The sequence below is a fragment of the Motacilla alba genome, chromosome 2 (genome assembly GCF_015832195.1).
Source record: "Motacilla alba alba isolate MOTALB_02 chromosome 2, Motacilla_alba_V1.0_pri, whole genome shotgun sequence".
Taxonomy (NCBI): domain Eukaryota; kingdom Metazoa; phylum Chordata; class Aves; order Passeriformes; family Motacillidae; genus Motacilla; species Motacilla alba.
This window is the reverse complement of record NC_052017.1, coordinates 65434572-65454312: the sequence shown is the minus strand read 5'-3', so window position 1 is coordinate 65454312 and position 19741 is coordinate 65434572. Positions and strand designations below refer to the sequence as shown.

The 19741-nt window shown below is 38.8% G+C and overlaps 1 protein-coding gene across 1 annotated transcript in view; it reads right to left on the bottom strand.

The window, feature by feature from the left end:
• LOC119697541 overlaps positions 1 to 19741 on the bottom strand; it is a 177535-nt gene that overhangs the window by 91429 nt on the left and 66365 nt on the right. The window contains exons 10-12 of the mRNA XM_038128415.1: positions 9001 to 9264; positions 8564 to 8702; positions 3947 to 4108 (exon numbers count right to left, since the gene is read on the bottom strand). Of these exons, the coding sequence (XP_037984343.1) occupies positions 3947 to 4108; positions 8564 to 8702; positions 9001 to 9264 (565 nt within the window). The remainder of the gene's footprint in view (positions 1 to 3946; positions 4109 to 8563; positions 8703 to 9000; positions 9265 to 19741) is intronic.

Sequence of the window (19741 nt, the reverse complement as noted above, 5' to 3'; positions counted from 1 at the left end):
ACCCCACTCTGTGTTGAAGATTTCATGTCAGACCAGCTTTCTAGTGTGGCCCTAATAACTGATGGCCCATTAATACTTGATATGTACATTTAAAGTATATACCCTTGCTCAGCTTCACCCTAAATGCATATAGGGCTGATACTGAAAAATATTTATTATTTATGTAGGGGGGCATGGGGAGTCTAAATGAATTTTTTAAAAAATGGGCAAAAAAATGGGCAAAAAGAAATTGCACAGCTAGGAAATTACCTTACACAAGTTTGATGGGAACTACTTTTGATTTATATTGGGCCAAAGAAGTGCAGTCCCTTCTGATAGCTGCAACCTCTCTTTAAGTCAGTAGGAAAGGGCTTTAGAGTGGTACAATCCAAGAATGGAGCAGAAGACAAAGAAATCACCACAGCAGGGAAAATAAGATGAAGATCCTATTTAGAGTCCCTTCCTAGTAATGCACTAGACTATAGGAAATCAAATAGCATGGCAAGAGTTGGAAAATTGAAGAGTTTGGATTGTGTGGATTTCAGAACCAGAAGCAGGATCTGAATTTGATCTGAATTGGAAAAATCAATGCAATCCTTTATGCGCTCCTGCTCAGAGAAGGAAAAGGCCAGCACAGAAAGAAGTTTCTGCCATATGAGGCTCTACCTCTGGGGCCCTACCTGTACTAAAAAATAAGGCATAAGCACTCTTCATTTTAAAATATCACTTTTTTTCCTTTAAAGTGGCACCCAGAAGGAAATACCAATGAGAGCAGCCCTTTTTTTTTGGTTTGGTTTTTTTGTTTGCTTTGGTTTGGTTTGTTTTTTGGGGTTTTTGGGGGGGGTTGTTTGTTTGTTTAGGTAATTATTTTTGCATCTGCATACAAATTTTATGTAGAAGCAAACAGCACTTCAGTAGGGAAAGAACATCATTGCAGTATAAGGGGAAATATTACAATGAAGATTTACTGGTTTTCATAAAATTGTTTCTGAAATGCTTGTGAGCATAAATACAATCCTCTCAATGAAACAATTTCTCACTTATATAAACACATTTTAACAAATGTAAAGCCTCCTCTCCAAAGGCAATGATAAAATTAGAATGAAGCTAGTTTTGTGTTTGGTATTTTGATATTGAAGGAACATCTTAATAAATTCTGCATACAGTTTTGAGTGTTATCTGCTGCTACTATAATAAGCCCCTTGGTTAGCCTGATGCCATCTTTGCTTAGATGTTATTCTGAAGCTTTGCTCTGACAGAAATGTCTTCTTTGATGTCACAAAAGGACACAATTTGCTTCCCAACATTTCTCCACAAATGCAGGAAGGGTGTTGAATTTGAAATCTTAAATATGAACAATATTGAACATCTTATTTTCAATACTCTGTTTTAGAAGACAGACATCAAACAAAAGATTCCTTCTGAGGTAGAAGATCTGAAAATAGGAGCTAAAACTTTATCCTGGGTATGCCCTAGAAAGGTGATAGAATAGAGAGCTGAAGGAATCACAGAGGCTGTGTCAAACCCCAAAAATGAGCAGAGTACCAGTTGCTTGTAACAGTTTGACTAAGACTAATAATATTTATGAGAAATATTTCATGTGCTTCCAGGGGTTTTACTTATGGTACATACATAACTGGGGGCTTTGAAAAAAGAAATTAGGTTTCATGTGAGAGAAAGGCTGAGGATAAGGTGCCTACTGGGATGAGTATTGGTGGAGAAAAAAATGCAGGCACAGTTGAAGCTTCAAATTAAACATCCGGTACAGTACAAATCCTAGTTCATATGTCATCCTGCAGAAAGTATCTGGGGATTTCAAAATGAAGCTTTTTTCTTTCTATCATTCTGAGTGCAGATAATGAATTTAGTGGTGACATTACTGACAGTGTTCCATCACAGAAGACATATGCTTTAGTGATGTGACTTTTGAAACAAGTTTTTCATTAAAATAATATGCAATAGATGCAGTACCAGAACCTGAAAAATAATGCCCTTTGAACCTTGCTTGGATAAAGCTTGTGGTAAGTAAGTACTTTCCAAATCAGACCACTTCTGTAACTGCACCATTTCAGGGTCATTGTAAGAGGCTGTCTTGAACTGAAAATGTGGGTTCTAAAATGCTGTGTTTGCCACTGCGTTTCTGCCAAACTCCACATAAATATTTTGAATAAAAATTCAACATGCTAGTTTTAGATCTAGATAAACATTAGTGATGGGAAGAGGGGAGAAGGAATACCTGTCTACCTGCACAACTAATAATTGAGTTTTGAGACACACTCCAAAGGTGGAAACATCCAAATGTTGGCAAGGAAAAGAAATCAGAAAAAAATTAAAAGCAGACAAAAGTGAATATCAAACACCACTAAACATTATTTAAAGCCCTTTTGTTCATGTAGGCTACTTATGTTTTCACTATTTTGACTATTTTAAGCTGCTTTGCACAACTAATATTGGGCCAATGAACAAAAAAATTTCTACTAATGTAGAAGTTGAACTAAGCTAGGGCTCTGTTTACGTCCTTAGAAGAAGCAACATCTAGAAAAGATATGTTAGGTGTTGATCTTATCAGGTAATGTAATGAGAACCCTTGAAAGATTGAAAATTATTATTACTTTTTTTCTATAATATGCTTAACATTTTGCCACAAACACCCTTTTAACAAAAAATGACACCAGCTTTGTATTCTACTTCTCACTCATCCATGATAGTCAGTATCAATATTCAGCATTTATGAATCCTGTCACGGCAATGCCATATTAGGTCCTACCTCTATTTGTGCCCACTTAACATGAGATATTCAGCACGTGCACCTATAATAGCAGATGCATAGTTCTAGCCTTCCTGGACAGTCAACAGAGAAAGATGGCTCCAAAGAAATTGTTTTTGAGTGACATTGCATGGGTTGCTGTGAAAGGGAAGCTGGCATTGGCTTCAAAATAACATTCATCAAAAGTTCTGCTGCATCATTTCAGGGAGCCCACAGACTTGAAGAAGATAACAAGGTACTGTTTACACAGATAAGAGGTAGCTGTCAGACCTCTCTTACCTAATATTTTGCAGATCAGTGTCTAACCATGTCCTATTACAGCTTCCTGGTACAGAAGAAAAGTCACCCTCTCCCTTCAAAAGGTGTGATTAATTTATTCCCACTTGCACTTTCCTCACACTGGCCTAGGCTATGAAGTGGGAGTAGATATCCAGATATCCTTGGTACCTTCAAATCCCTGCCCCACGGTAAATCTGCCTCTGGCCATCATGGTGGTCATTGAGTTTAGGAGAGGACCTAGAGGTTATATTACTGAATTCTCACATAAATACGTTTTACCTGGGACTTCAACACAAAACAAAAAACAAACTAACAAAAAATCCCAAAACCAACCAATAAAAATAAACAAATCAACAAAATCAAGAGAATAAAAAAACCACCATAGCAACTTGCCAGGTTTTGCCTTCGGAAGAAATCCCATGCCCCAGAAGCTAATGTTACCTGATGTAAATACAGACAGGCACTTATATGTAATTTAGCTCAGCACAATTAACAAAGGATACTGCTATTAATGTGCTGCAGGAAGAAAAAAAGTACTTCCCAAGCACCTAACAGCAACATGTTGTGATCCATGGATATAAATGACCAAATAAAATGAAAGGATGTAAAAATGTCACGGAAACACCAGCCGTAATCTAATGTTGTCAGTGCACTGCACACACACCTTGTAATTACTAACACATTTGGCCTACAAATATATTTTAGACAGCGGACTCCACTGCTTCTGTACCTTTTTGCCTAAGCTGCTTTTGATCCCTAACAATTGATTTAAACTCTTCCATCACTTCCTTTGCCCAGTGAAATAATGATGAGATGATATCACAGGGTGAGGGGGAAGGCCAATGGGGGTATTTACACACATGCCAGGCAGATCTACTTGCAAACTTTCAGTAAATTAAGTAACGCAATAAAAGTCCTAACCTGCTGGAAGCATTTTAAGCTCTTCTCTTTTCCTCACAGCTTCTTCTGACACACACTCTTCTCCTCCTTTCGCAGCATTAAACTGCTTTTCCACTTCCTTTACAACAGTGGGAATACTTCCCTTATGGGTGTCAGGATCTTTCGGGGAGGTCAGAGGTTGCCCTGCAGAGGAAATGACAAGCTGTGAAATGTAAAAGAACAATTCCTTCCACATGTTTCCTTGCTCCAGGAGCAGTAAGGGGTTGTCGGCTAGCATCACGATGGGATGGGCCAGGCCTTTGTCTTAGCAGTCCTGTCAAAACTAATTTACAATTAAAGACCTGCGCAACTGTTTAAAGCTTTACAACCCTGGCGAGTTTCAAGGACTGCTGAAGCCAAGTGGTACAAACCAACCTTATTATTAGCAGCCAGGCAGACAGACAGAAGGAAGACAGAGCAAAAAATACTCTATATTGTACAGTAACCAGAAAAATTGTACACCTGAAAATTGTCTCTCTCTATAATATTTATTTCTGTTATAAGCTCATAGTGTGAGAACTAAGGACATTTCAGTGGTTCTAACTTTTCTTCTGGTTGATGTATAGGGCACAGGAGCCATATGCACTGCTGTTAGACAGCAGACCTTGTAAGGGGAAAGAAAAAAAAATTGCAAGGGAAAAATGAAATATTTGTTCATTAAAAAAAAAAAAAAAAAAAAAAAAAAAAAAAAAAAAAAAAAGTGTGTCCTTAAAATTATTCCCAAACAGCTGCATTTTTTTTTCTTTTTGCTCCCATAGTAGAGCAGGGGGGAATAAGGCACAAGCAGACTTTCTGGAAAGAAGATTTTAGACTCAGAAAATTCTGCATGTTGGTGTTTAGTCCAACACAAAACAGCTGAGGCAGAGGAAGTCTTTCTGTGTGACAAATCTACCCAGCAAAGCAATAGCAACAAACATTTCTGCTAGCCCAGACCCTGGCCACAGTGTATTCATGCTAATGTGACACATGACACTGTACCAGTTCTATTACAGCAAGATCATCCTGGTGCTGGGACCTAACTAGCCTGCTACCTTTGAACACTTTCCCTCAAAATTTTGCCTGATAACACCTCTCCCCCAGCACAGTCAGGCTAAGTAAAACTCCTTTCTTGATTTCACACTCCAGAGCTTGGGCAAATTACAGCTAAAAAAAAAAAAAAAATGCACAGTCAGTCATGACTCTTTAGGTTCACCAAAAATACACAAAGCTTAACACTAAAAAATAGAAAAGTACTACTTCAGTATCCTAATTCTCAGTGACTGTTCCACCTTCTACCTTATAAGCACCCTTTTCAGGTCTTGAGTGCACATCAGTATGCGCTGGTACAATGCTGACCATAGCTTCAGGACTTCAAAATGGCCAGCCTTAAAGTGGTATGAATGTCAACTGGAATGAGAAAGGTTTTCCTTTGCTTCTAAAAACTACAGTGGATAATATCATCCCTAGCTTTCCACTTGCCTGTTTTTTCTGATCACAAGTTCAGATGGGCACAAAATGGTGTTTGTGTGTCAAGTCAGATCAACAGCAAAAGAAAGCATTTGGATGAAGGTTCCCAACAAATGTGGAGCAACACTTTCCAAATGAGCCTGTGTCTGACCTAAAAGTGTTTGAGCTGTAGAACTAACATAAGAGTGCTGTCCATCAACTTTTCTGAGGATGAAAGGGCTGCCAATTCCAAGAAATACTGTTATGCTGATATTTCGCACATGTGAATCCCCTCTTCCTGTGGAGACTTGCTGGATTTCACTGTGAGAATGTTTTCTGATGGATTTATATGTTTAGTGTCTATATGGAGACTCACAGTTTTGAAGTTGTCATGCATTTTAGAAGCCCTTGCTACTTAGATCCAAGCCTATCAAGGCAACATTCCTGGTAGTTGCATCAAATTTTCTTACCTAAACTCCTTCTACTTGAGCTGTTACCACCTTTCATGCAATGGTAGATAATGAATTCTACTCAGAAATTGCCATTTATTCTCTGACAGTGACTGTTGATCCTGTAAGGAGCAACAGATCAACAGCAGAATATTTTCCTAAGAAAAGTAAATGATGGTGGTGGCAAAAGCAGAAGCTGTCTTCTGCCATGAACCTCTTAGAGAATACCACTTCAAAAGAATAGAGAGAAGATATGGTTTGGACTGAGAGACACGCCAGATCTGATAATGTGCATCTTTGATCTGCAAAGGAGGTAGAATGGGAGGCATTATGTTGCATTGCCCTGCACTGTGCTCTAGACCAGAGAACCTGTGCAGCAGTGAAGAGCTTTACCTAGCCCTACATGAAGCTGTGGCTTAAAAGAATAGTGTAGCCTGGAGTTAATGGAAATAATACAAAGGTTCTGTTTTAAACTTCTAAAACCAAGACAAACTTGAAGTGAAGGCTAAAACACCATCTCCTAACTTGCTTTATTTCCCTTATATGTTGCAGTACCACATATGGTATTGATATATAAGATCACTCACTATTTAGACTACTGCAGTAGAGTGAGTTACAGAGCACCCGTCTTCATTTAGACTGTTCTTGCTTTCTCTGGTTTGTGTCTCAACCTTAATGTCACTCTAACAGAGCTTTCCCCTCCCCAGCCCAGTTTTTGGTGGTTTAACAGATATAATACTGTATTTATAGGACATATCAATGTGCGACAGCTCGCCACAGATCATAAACACATTTTTCTGCTGGAAATGTTGGTTGTGATTTTCACCACTCCAGTTCTCTAAGGTTTGTTCCTTTAATTGTAAATAGCCAGAAAGTCATCAAGCTAGCATTTAATAAACTTTTAATTTGAAAAGGATTACCACATGTTGTGTTTGTTTACCCATTATTAAATCTCTTAGCAACATATCACCAGCAGAAACAGCATACTGTAGCACTGCATAGATACATTAAAAAACAAACCCATGGGGGATATTGGCAGCTAATAATATCTTTAAAGAACGCTCCAAGAAAAATAAATAAATATAAGCAATATCAAAAATTACCCCTAAAAGTTTTGTTTGTGCATATCTGTTTGGCAGAAAAATTACAGATCTTCCACGATCACCTTATCGGCAAATTTCAGAGGTCTGCATGCAAAATAGGACATAGACTAATGCTCTTTTTCAGTTCTTAAAAACATGTCTTTCTTGATTTTTCAAACCGAGCATCATGAGTTTTTCCAAGAGTTTCCAGAAAGCATGACCTATTTAGCTGCACCCTCTATGTGCAGTTCCAAATGCATGTGAAGATTGATGGTAGGACCAAACAAGTTTGATCCATTAAGAGTCTGACCATAATTCTTCACTGCTGCTAAGTGTTGCCTGCAATTCTACATTTTGGATCCTCTATTCATGGTTTGCTGCATCTCAAAGCAACTTAGCAGATACATAGAAGATATATGACAACAAAAAAGACTTTAATCCTCAGCACAGAGTATGTTTACACCTCCATGCTTCTCTTATCAGGGTGGTTATATAAAAGCCTTTTGATCACAGTGCAGTTGCTGCTTAGCCTAAAAGCATCTCAGGGCAAACCTCATTTTCTTTGTCTCTTAAATCACCACTAACTGTCTGAAAATTCTTCTCCTGGACTCTTTTCAAGTTATGCTTCCAACCTGAGCTGCCCATTTACCATGCTAAAAGATTATTGCTTATGCATTCTTTCTTTCCTTTCCATAGCCTCTTCTTTCTCCTCTTGTGCCATCTACAGTACATCCTACTGCTGTTCTCAAATGCCTAAGGGACCTGTGTCCTGAAGAAATAATTCTCTGTTTCAAATCTGCACATAATAGTCACACATACACTACAATCTATGAATTGGCTGAATGCTTCAGTTCATTAAGCAAGAGGGAATATAGAAATATCAGTATAGCAAAAATGAATTATTTTTGTTCATGGAAGTCTCATCCCACATGCTGAAAAAGGAAAAGAACAACAGCAGCATCCTACAATTCTTGTAATTACTGGATTTCTACCAGTAGAGGAGCAATTTGTGAGTCCACTGCAATATGGTCAGTTGTGTCCTCAGTGTAGCTACATCAGAGGCCAGGGAGGATCAGTCTAAAAGGAACATTCAGTGATTTTTTGAGGAAGCTTCTGGGGAGGTCTGCTGTACACAAGTAAATGATTATTGTCCTTCCTATAGGTTATCACTTGTTTGAATCCTAACAGAACTTCAGAGGAGTAGCATAAGGCATGCTTCTGATGCCAGAACTATCTCCCTGCCAAATCTGAAGTCCTTGTTGTAGCCCAGGGAGGTGCTAAAGTTCTTCCAGAAGTACACAAAAATCATCTTTTTCTTTTCTCTTCCTGTAAGCTTGGAGCCATAAACAGCTGAACTGTTATTGCTGTGACATTCCAAGCATTATTCAGCCTTAAGCATAGGCCAGCATGGCTATTCCATCCTCAGCAATGAGGCTGGTTTGAACAGTTCACACCTGAAAACAAAGTTAAACCACCTTAATAAAAAGAGTCAGAGTATTCCTGCTATAACACATGTTGGACCCACATCTGAATGAAGAGAATCTAGCTTAGCAAGAACAATAATGACTAGCCAACATTGAAATGAAACTATGGGTTGATCCAGCAAAAACCTGAATGTAAACATCAAAGTTTGAATCCCTCACCTTGTGGTCCAGACTGTACAACCTTTTCTGAGACATCATTCTTTTCAGCAGTGCTTGAATACATAAGAAGTTCAGGTGGCAGATGAACATGCATACCACGCTTATTTTGCTTATCTGAATCCTGTGGTAGTTTAATAATCTAGGAAGAAAAAAAAAAAAAAAAAGTAGTTTGGAATTCCACAAAGCCAGAACATGCTTGTTGTACAATGTTTGTGAAGCCTAGCAGTCCAAGATGTTGTTGTAAGAATTTTAGGAAGTTCTTGCTTCTCTGTACTCTGTTTACTACACTTTTCTCCCATATAATTTTCCCATGTATTTCTTCCCCATGCTTACTGATTAAAGCAGACATCCCAGTAAATGGGAGATGAGCCACAATCCAATTTCAGAATCAAAAAGAAAAATATAGAGAAAACTAAACAATTTTTTAAAATACAAACCTGAAAGTAGAGATTGCATAACCAATGATCCAAGTCCTGAGAAATAAAATTTTCAATTTTATTGAATCTGTCAATTTTGGAGTCATAATGTCCTCTTAGGAAGGGACATTTAAATTTTCCCTCCAAAGCATTAAAATTGTTATCACATAAGGGAAAAGCTCCCCATCCCACTTCTCGATCAATCCAGGTATAGGTTCCACGAAGAAGGAAGAGTTCAAAGAGGAGTACCATGCCTGGTTTAACATCTTTTCTACGTGGTAGAACCTAGCAAAGGAGGAAGAAAGATTTATTTGTTACAAAAACATCACAAGGGAACTGACATTCTTTTATCATGTAAAGCTCTACAAACATCATACCTTTGGTCCAATTTTGCATGCTAAGACAATTTACAACTCTTCCCAAAAATCATATATTTTAACAATTTTCCACTCCAACAAAAAAAGCTGTGCTTTTTCTAGTGTGATTTATTTATGATTTCTTTTCTTTTCCCCTTTGCTTTCAGAAAGCATTCATATTCTGTCTTTATTTACCAGTGGTTGAAAAAACATTGCCACTAGAACTCTTTGAGAGAGGATAACAAACCAACTTGGAAATCTGAGGTGTCCCTGTGAGGGCTTGCTGAGATTCACCACTGGATTAGTTTTGCAGCAGCTTTGGAAAGTTCATCCAAACATCCAATAAGAACACTTGCAAACTTGCTCCTCACTGAGTCACAAACTCTTCTCCACCCAGTTGTGGGAACGATGTTGGTACTTAATAGCTTTCTTCCTTTAAATTAAAGCTCTTAGTGAAAACTGTGTGAACTTCAGTGTAGGGTTTAAAAGGATTTTAAGGTAAAAAGTTCTCACAGAGAACTGGCAAACACAGTTTACACTTTTCATAAGATAGGTATAGATATTCTTCTGAGCAGCTTGGAGGTGTGGAAGAGGGTTGCCAATGCCTTGGGGCCCAGAGCAATTGTGTTCTCATGGCAAAGACTTGAAATCTAGTGGTGAAGAAACACTCTGAAGTAATGAATTTATGTAAATCCATCTGTAAGGTTTTGGTGGGTACAGAAGAAAGAAGGGTAAACACAAAGAAAACGAAATCTGGTCCCATGCCACATTTTTAACTGTTTTCATTAATTAAAGTGGGCATTGACCCAGGTGCTGTTGAACAATTCTAATACACTCAAAAGGACAAATAAAACCCCCACAAAAGCTAGAACACAGAATATCACTGCCATCATACCCAGGCTAACAGCTATGAAGGGTAGTCACATTGGGGACAAGGGGAGCAAATACATCAGCTACACCCCTCACACAGTGAAACATCTGCTTTACCACTGTTCCTACACATTCTCCTGAGAGAACTGTGACTGCCTAATCTCTTAAATAAACAATCTTGGATGCTTCTTTAATAGAGACAATTTTCTGTTATTTGCATGTTTTTCATGTTTTACCATTCCCATTTCAGTCTTCACAGTTCATAGCAGCAAATGCCTTGGTACGCTTGCCTGCCCAACATTACCTTGCCTTCCAGCCAAGGCAGAGAAAGAGGAGCCTTTTCCCCTTCTCTCCTCACTGTGAACAGACGGGTACTTGCAGAAGGCCACAATATTCAGCAGCATCCTCTCACTCTGAATATCCTGTAGGATACACCCTCTGAACTTCTTGGAAGTCAAGAATAAGACCTCCAAATGGAAGAAATCCATTCAAACCAACCACCCACTATGAACAGCCTAAAATGCCAAAGTCTTCTTAAATTAGCAGGGATTTCCTCAATCAGATGACATTGTGCAGCCAATAATCATCCACAAATCTTTACTGCTTCAAATATTTCTGTATATAAGTAAACATCTCCACACAGGTCTTTCTTGATGTATATCTTTGAATACAAGCATCACTTCTTTTATACTCCTGACTGAACAGTAGGTAAGATAACAAGCATAACTCAGGTGCAGCAAAGGTTTTTGTCTCTTTTTCTGAAGCACCAAGGGATTTGCCTACACCAATAGCTGCCATGTTAGGAGATGACAAGTGCCCACAGTTGCGCTGCATCTACAACTTTTTTTGAAGAGGTGAACATAAATTATTATTTCTAATAACATGCCTGCCTTTTTCAAGTTTTGTATTGTGAGTGGATAACAGCAAAGTCATTTAAGGAAATATTTTAACATTATAAATATTGTCATTATTATGTACGTGTACTTTATATTAATTATGTAAATATATTCTAAGACTTAGTTTAGGCTTAAAATGAACCAGAAGCATCTGTTGAAAAATGCCATAACCCTGTGGCAGCTGCTATTAAACCATTAACAGTATCAGGTTTCATTTAAACCAGATTTACCATTTTCTGTAACAGCCCGTGGGAAAGCTAAAAACATTAGGCACAAATTACTGACAAAAGAGATCCTTAATCAAGCCATACATTTCATTTGGCTAGCTGGGTGCTAGATAGTAACCTCTGTGCTACAAATTAAAGGTGATGGTTATAAGGCTGTGATCAAAGACAGTTACCTGCAATATCAAACAATCCCAAAGCATTCACAGATGAAATCACTGCTCTATCACAGCCCCCTTTTCAGTTTCTCTCTTGCTTCCCAGGCTGACTCTGGTCTTAAGAATAATTCAACAGTTCATGCTCTTCTGATAGCTTACATATAAACAGACAGTGGTCAAGCAGCTGGTGTAAGGGTAATCATTATCACTATTAGAATTTTATTTCTTTGTTTCTGGTTCACCATTATGATTCATTTGCTATAGCTTTTATCCTAGACCTAAACTGCAGACTCACTCTTTGGGACTGGAAGCATCCTTTTGTTTGCAGCTACAGGAGCTGAGTGTTTAAACCACATCATGATGGAAACACATAATCACAAAACACAAGCAAGGACTTTATAATACACCTGTCTCTACAGGGTCTGAGATTGTAGACTATAGGGAATCCTTAAGCATGAGCACTGGGTGCCTGACCCAGGTAGGACAGTGTCACACATCTCAGCTTACACAGTCAAATAAAACATACCTGACAAATAAGAAATTTCTTTCTGTTGATTCCATACAAAAATCCCAGCCAAGTTTCTACCTGTTACTCTATGCCATCATGCCAAGCATTCATGCAGGTGCCTTTGGGTCCATGCTAAACCTTTTCCCACTGCCACAAGAAACCCACTCTCTGTCACAGCTCACCATCCCACACCTGCAGGGTCAGAAAGCCCTGGGAGAGAGGAGAGAGCTCGGTCCTGTGCCACCTGCCCTTCATTAGCCTCCTCCTCGGCTGTGAGCCTGAGTTGGGATTTGGGCCAGCATGGCCCTTAGGCATGGATGCACAAAGGCATTTAGGCAGATAGCTCAGATTGAAATCCATGGACCTTGAATGCCTTTGTGCCTCTGTGGGTTTGAGCTCTTGTGCTCAGGTACAGAGCAGGGAACAGCTCAGGTAAGTGGAGGAGGAGGAGGACAGGGATCAGTAACTTCTCTCTTTCAGGAGACTCAGAGCAGTGCCTGGGATAGACAAGGCACAGGCAGCTCAAACAGAGCAGTTTGTTCTGATGGACATTTTTGGCTCTGAAGAAAAAAAAAATAAAATTAGCAGTTATATTTTCCCTGCTGGTGCCAACCTCATTTGAGGCACTATCTGGTAAACTGATCCACAAGCCTGCACCAACACTTGAGCATATACTACCTAAGGACATCTTCCTGGGTTTTCAGGGGTCTACTCTCCAGCACCTTACCTCAATTTTTCTCCTTGCTCAGGTCAAATTTCCACTGAGGTCTGTGAGGCATAGAGAGTTTTACAGTGCTATGAAAGCATCGAGCACACCCCTTTTACTGGTGTAATTTCTTCTGCTAAGAGAAATGCGGCAGAGAATAAATAATGCTTGTGTGTGCCTGCACAGGCACAAGTAATACTTCTTAGTCTGCAGTTAACAGTGTTGCATTTAATTGAATTAAATCATAATGAACTAAAATTATCTCCTGCCACTATTTCTGAATTCAACTGTTTTATATCAGTTTTATTGTAATATATCTTACTTCCCCATATGCCACCGTAGTTTCACTCTATAGAGAGAATGAATTCTATTTGAATATTTCAATAAACATATCCAGTGTGAGCTTTTGGGGGTTTTTGTCTGACTTAGTATTGGGCTTTAACCTTGTCAGAGAAGAAATAAACTTTTTCTTCTTTCCTTTGCACCTTCCAATGGTTTCAATTCAGAAAAAATAATGGACAAAAGTCACACTACTTAACTCATATCACCCAAAAATTTGATAAATACAACTCAAATTAAGGTGAATTAAAATATACGAAGGCAATTCAATATTTACTTGTTATAGAGAAGAATCTTGAAAAATGCCATATAAACTAACAGCCCATTTCTGATTATGAAAACAGCAGCACATGAATGTCACTGGTGTAAAACATGGGTAGAAAACCTTTTAAATAGGAAACAGCACCCATCATTAACAAAGAAAAGTTACTTTACTATGTCAAATGAATAGTGCTGGAGATGAGGCTGTTATTTCCCAATTAAAGGGGAGCTTTCACAACCAGATTTCAAGCTCTCCCTGTTTATGTGCAAGGCCAACATACAGGCAGGGAGAAGGGCATTCTTAGGAAGTGTTTGTGTAACTCTGAAATTTATAAAAGGCCAGAGGGGAGCAAACAGAAACCTGGACTGAAGTAAAAATAAAATATCATGTTGTTAGGGTTTTTTCCAAAAGTCCCTATCTATCACCAGAATGTTCTGGAATAGCTGAAAACTTATTTCCCCAGCTTTCCATCACTGCCTGTCTTCAAACAGGTATCTGAATACAAAATAACACACAAATCAGAGGAGGACCATACGGTGACATACCAATAATTTCCCCACAATTATTTTTTTCCCCCGTTCTCTAGGAGAATAGGCCTTTCAAGCTTAGCGCAGGTAAAATGACTCCCTCTGTGACTCCTTTCTGTGCAGCTTGCAGGTTTTTAAGCAGTACCACCATCTTTCCTGGCACCTAGCCTCCCTGACAGCAGTAGACTATGGACCAGAAGCTGTTGGGCCACAGCACACAAGCTCAGGCTCATGATCTGCCAGGAGCACAGGGCAGCAGTATTTGTAAGCAGGCAATTTATTCATTGTTTTCACTGGTGGCAGAGAGCAGGATTCCTGCTGGCATGCTGTGCCAAATCACCCCAGTGTCTTCCCAACGCCACACCGAATGCCCCAATGCAAACACCTGCCCTCCCCCATGCTACCAGAGCAAAGACAATTCCCCATTGCCTGCCTCTCCTCTAGGAATGATAACTCAGCCCATAGTTAGCTCCAGCAGCATCTCATGCACAAGTACCTTACACCAGAGGACCAGAATCCGGCCTTTTATCTTCCCTAATATAGAGGAATAATGTTTGCATTCTGTGAGCTTTAGCCTCTGCATCTGTTGCTAATTGTCCTGGCACATCTGCTGCTAATTCTTTTCTGCTCTTGGACCAGCAGGGAGTAGTAATGTATGGTACATCCAGCTCCTGCCTCCCTGAGTGCTTCTGGTGATATACTGGCCTGGGTGGATTCTGACCTCATCTTGTGAGAGAGAAACTGTCTTTGTGAGAAGGAAGCAGGAACCCCAGTTCATTCTCTTGACACTCCCATTTCACTTATTTATCCCCGAGACTGATTTCAGCACGGTCAGAGCATGAGTTTCCCAGGATAACATGGACTACAGACATGATACAGCAAAGTTTATTTCTTTTGTGTCAAGAGAACACGTACTTTGCCCAGAAACCACTTGGAGCCAAGGAGTCTCATGAAGACGTGGCTCGTTTGGCATGCAGGGCTGAGTCACGCAGCAGTGCTGCTCGGCCTGCCCCAGGCTCCAGAGGAGGAGCAGGCAGCTTTCCTCTCTTTCTTGGTCCAGCAGCTGCTCCATCTCATGGCTCTTCCCTGATGCTGTTCTGGATTCCTCATCACACCTCAGATGGCAATCTGTTCAACCATAGGCTTCAGTCTAGCCACGAATGCAGCAACACTCACTTTGCAAGGGGAGGAGTGGCAATCTGGAGTTCATGCTCCTTCAACATTCCTGGATAGTCCAGTTCTTAGTCCAGAAGAGGAGAGGAAGAGCAACCTCCAAAAACAAAATCATTTTTCCTCGTGTGCTCTGCTTAAAAATTGCATGATTAAGCAGGATCACTTTTTCTTCTTTGGTTGCATAAAGTACTCTTCCCATTTCTGTAGTACAGCTTTGCAACTACCCTGCTCATTCTGAGCTTGCAGATAATTATTTAAAAAGTGAAATTCTTTAAAACCAGGTATGTTGAGGCAAAAAAATAAAAGCATTTTCTGAAGGTGTTTTGCTGGTTTTCATGACTTGTAAATCTGGACCAAAACACAGTTTAAGTCCCTTTTCACAGTTCCAGACTGTCAACTCTGGTGAGTCATGGAGATGCTCTTTTTTTCCAATCACAGAATTTTTTGTTGGGGCTGGCAATAATTTGTTCTTGGTGTTCTCTGTTGTTTGGGATTCACGTGGAGCTAAGGATACAGGCAGAGGTTGCATTCTGCCTTCCTGCTGGTTTGCCCTAGATAATGTATGACTTTTTTTTACAACTATTGTGTCCTATGGCTCACGTAAAGCTCTCTTACAGATATAATTTCCAATTAAGTGGGGAATAAACCATAGAGTGGTCCAAAATAAAATGCTGTCCCCAGCCACTTTTGATGTTTAACATATGTCTGCTAGATTTACCAAAGCAGGCTACATACTTTCCTCTAGTCAGATATGATGCATTGTAACATAGGTCAAATTTCTGAGGTTTCTGGGCAGCCTGCATTGCTTTATGATGATCCAGCACACATACTGCATTCCAGCAGGTGTCTCCAAGAAAAACCTCCACTGGAGCACAATGACGAGACAACATGTGAAAAGTAACTCCAATTAATCACCAAAAAACAAAATTTGGAATAAGTAGTTATCTTTTAGATATGTAAATAAATTGCAAAGTAGACACAGCAGATTCTAATATGTAATAGCTTTCTAAGAATTGCTCTGAGAATGTGCATTTTGAGGAGCTGTGACAGAAATATCTAGCAAATGGCAATCAAAGACCAGACCCCCAAACAAACTCAGAAAAACAAAATAAAAGCAGTAAAAAATATGAGTTCCTTCTCTGTGAAAAAAAAAAACATCATCACTGCAGTCTTCAAACAAATACAAGTGTCTGTATAAGCTTAGTTCTTGAATTTACCAAAAGGTTCACGTAGCACCTTTTCATCCCAACTACAAATAATTGCATCCAGAGAAAATTTAAGTGGCTTTCATTTTCAAAGTCCTCTGGCACTGCCAAGCACTATCTTTTTTTGTATTGTATAAAACTCTTATGTTATGTCCTATAAAGTGTCCTAGAGCTAGATGTTCTTTACTTGTGCCAGCCTTTCACTAAAGAATAAAATAAACCAGGAGGGTATGAGGAGGGGGGAAAAGGGAAGTTTGTGGTCTACTTTGCTTAATGATACCTTGTTTTGTAATTATTAAAATCATCATAATCCTTAGACAGCTGCTGACACACAGAAAATAATGTCCTTGAAACTGTTTGTTTCATCATATTTTAAGAATTAATACCTAAGGTCATGTTAATCAGTTTCTGATATATGTAGTTTTCAAAATGCACTTCAGGGAAGAAAATGCTGGAAATGACTAATAACAACAAAGATATGAACTTTATTTGTTACAAATATAACTCCAAATATGAACATTATCAAAGGAATTTGCCATCTGAAGTATTTAGGAAGGCTTAAATAAATAATAAATCCCTCATTCAGTGAAATAGAACATCCTCTTGTTCCAAGCAAAAGAGTTCAAATTTATTAATTTTGTAGCTATATTTTAAAATGAGTGTCAGCCCCTGCTAGATGACTGCATGATAAGTGTCCTGAAACTTCAGGAAAAGGCACTAAATTTTTCACAGCATTTGTGTTTCATTTTCAGTATAATAAAAATATGGTGCCCTTTTAATAATGAATAATAGATCTCCTGGTATGATTTACATGAGTGGATTAAATGTCATGTTTGAAAAGTTGCTGTTTTATTCATATTGAATTTCCCTCAAGTAAAACAAAATGGTACCCAGCTACTGTTATAATATTGCTAGTACCTCACCGTGCTGATACATAAATATTAACCAGTTGATATACTCTTTAAAAATCCTCAGTTCTGTGAACTCTTCTGTCAGCAATGGTACCTTTTCATGCATATGAACAGATTCCTGGAACTTTCCCAAGTTCCAGGTATGTTGGGGAAAATGTGTAGCACCAGTGCTTCCACACCTGTGGATCTCACATCTCTTTTGCTGAAGTGCCAGTTTTGAAAGGCTCTCACAGAATAAGGAGTGATGACAAATGGATGCAGCAAGACCAGGGTTAAAAACCAGTTAGGGGAGCTCAGCCCTGACACAATTGTCCCTGTTTCTGTTCAGCAGTGCTGGACTGACTTCCCAGGTGACTGGACAGCATAATGAATGTTTTTTAAATGTCACTTGCAGGCACTGTCATTGGCTTACAGTGCCCTTCACAATAGCTGAAAATTTCCTATCTGAACTTCCCATTCTGAATAAAAACTCCACTTAAAAGGCAATATTTTTTTTCTAAAAAAAAGTGTTTCAGAAATTGCAAATAATTGAAATAGGAATATATTCCTTAAAGGTTCCTACCCTGTAGGCAATTTTCAACAAAATATTTTGGTCCTGATAATTGAAATTATAGCTGAAAATAGTTTTTTAAAAGAAGAGAAGCATTTTTACCACACTCCAAGTTTTAGTCCATTGAAGCCAATAAATATTTTGATTCTGAAAAGTGAAGATTTGTTCTTATTGTTGCAATTGTTTCATACAATTCTTTTAATGTCTACTGAACTTTAGAAAAGCCAGCCAGGAAAAAAAATAAAAACAAACAAAATAAAAAAGAAAAAAACAACCCAAGCACTTCCTTTTTACAAGTGAAATTGAACTTTTGCATACTGCAACTCATTTGTGCTCTTCATGTCATCATTAAGGTGAAAAATGTAATCTGGACTTGCTAACACTGGGACATAATCCTGTAGAGTAAAACACGGTGTTAAATACACCATGATCAAAAATAATTACTGACTGCTTAGGTCTTACCTATTAGTAGGATCTTAGCCACCAAGAGACAGCAATAAGGAAGTTATACTTGTAAAATCCTTGTTCTAGTGTAAAGATGATGCAGCCACATCTGTACAGGTGCTGCCAAGGACAACCTAGCTGTATAACTGCCTTACTCTATGCACAGTAAGCATCTCATCTCCTTTCCTATCCTCTCTTTACTCAACTTCCTTTCCAGACCTGAGAAAAACGTGGCAGTGCAAAAATATATCAGAATTTTAGGAACAAAGCTTCTTCACCACCAGTCAACCTATACCACAACTTTTTAATCTCAAATTCACATTGAGTTTGTTTTATAATGTAGGTGAAAGTTCAGAATAGCTCTCACTTTGCCTAAACCATACAGACTTAATCTATCAAAGCCTAAAGCCCACTTACATAAACTAGATACATGAAAATATCCTAAAAATGCTGAGTCTAAAGTTCCCTTCAGATCATACAGTTCATTGCTATTCATAAAATTGTAAAAAGTCATTTGAAACAGCAATTGTGTTTTACCACAATCCAAAGCATTCGTACATGTTTCTTTCAGCGTAATTTAAAAAAAAAATGACTTGTGTGACTGTCTGGCCTTACTGAAGGATAAATAAAATTCAACTGGAGCTATTAGGAGCCTCTGTCTAGTATGTAGTCAGAGGTTACTGGGGGAGGTAGGTTGACAAACTAAAAAGGAGGACAATGAAGGAGTGGAAAGAGGGGAAGCTGGCAAGCTGGAGCAAAGAACATTGATTAATGAACAAAAAACATTTTTGAAAGGTCGGGTGTGCAAGTCAGACTAGCCCTGAGGCAGATCTAACTTACATGACCAGCACTTTCTGTACACAGCAGGTAACCCACGCTGACACCAACTTTGCCGACATGACAGGGTTATTATTTTTGGAAGGATGTAGTGTTCTGGAACAATTTCTCTAATATATTAGTTAAAATTAGGCTTTCCTTCAATATCAAGCATGCATGTCTTCATTTTCACCATGTTTACACTGAACTCCTATTATTATTCTGGCTGGTGGAAACAAAAGCATATTCTTCATTTGTGAGCACTTTTATTTCTCACACCATAATATATCCCAGTGCAGCAGTGCTGTGTGTAAGATTCTGTTCAAACCCAGATGCTCACATGGAGCTCACCACTAAGACCTCAGTACTTACCCTAAGTCTTAGGGTAGATGCTAACCATCTGAAGCCTAAAATTTGCCTCATATCTCAGCACACACACCAAAAGTTTCTTCTCAAACATACCTTAAGGTTGTGAACCACTACCAAGGTGGAATAACAGAAAGGTAGAGTCATCCAGGGTACAACACACCCCGTGTCTCCAAAATGAGCTGGTGGAGAGGGTTCTCTGAAATTATGGCTTTTTCTGTACATCATTCAGTAATGAAGATAGGGAATTACCAGAAGGTCATTGAATCCAACATCTCCTGTTCCTGTATTTTAAGGGAACTTGCCCAATTCCTGCACCCCAGTTCACTAGTCTAAAAATGAAGTTTGGTGAAGATGCTAATTAAATGTCCACTGTGAAGCTCCAAGTGAATTTTGAAGCAAACCTGAAAGCGCCAAACCTTGCAAGTGCAAGACCTAGGAGAAAAGTGAT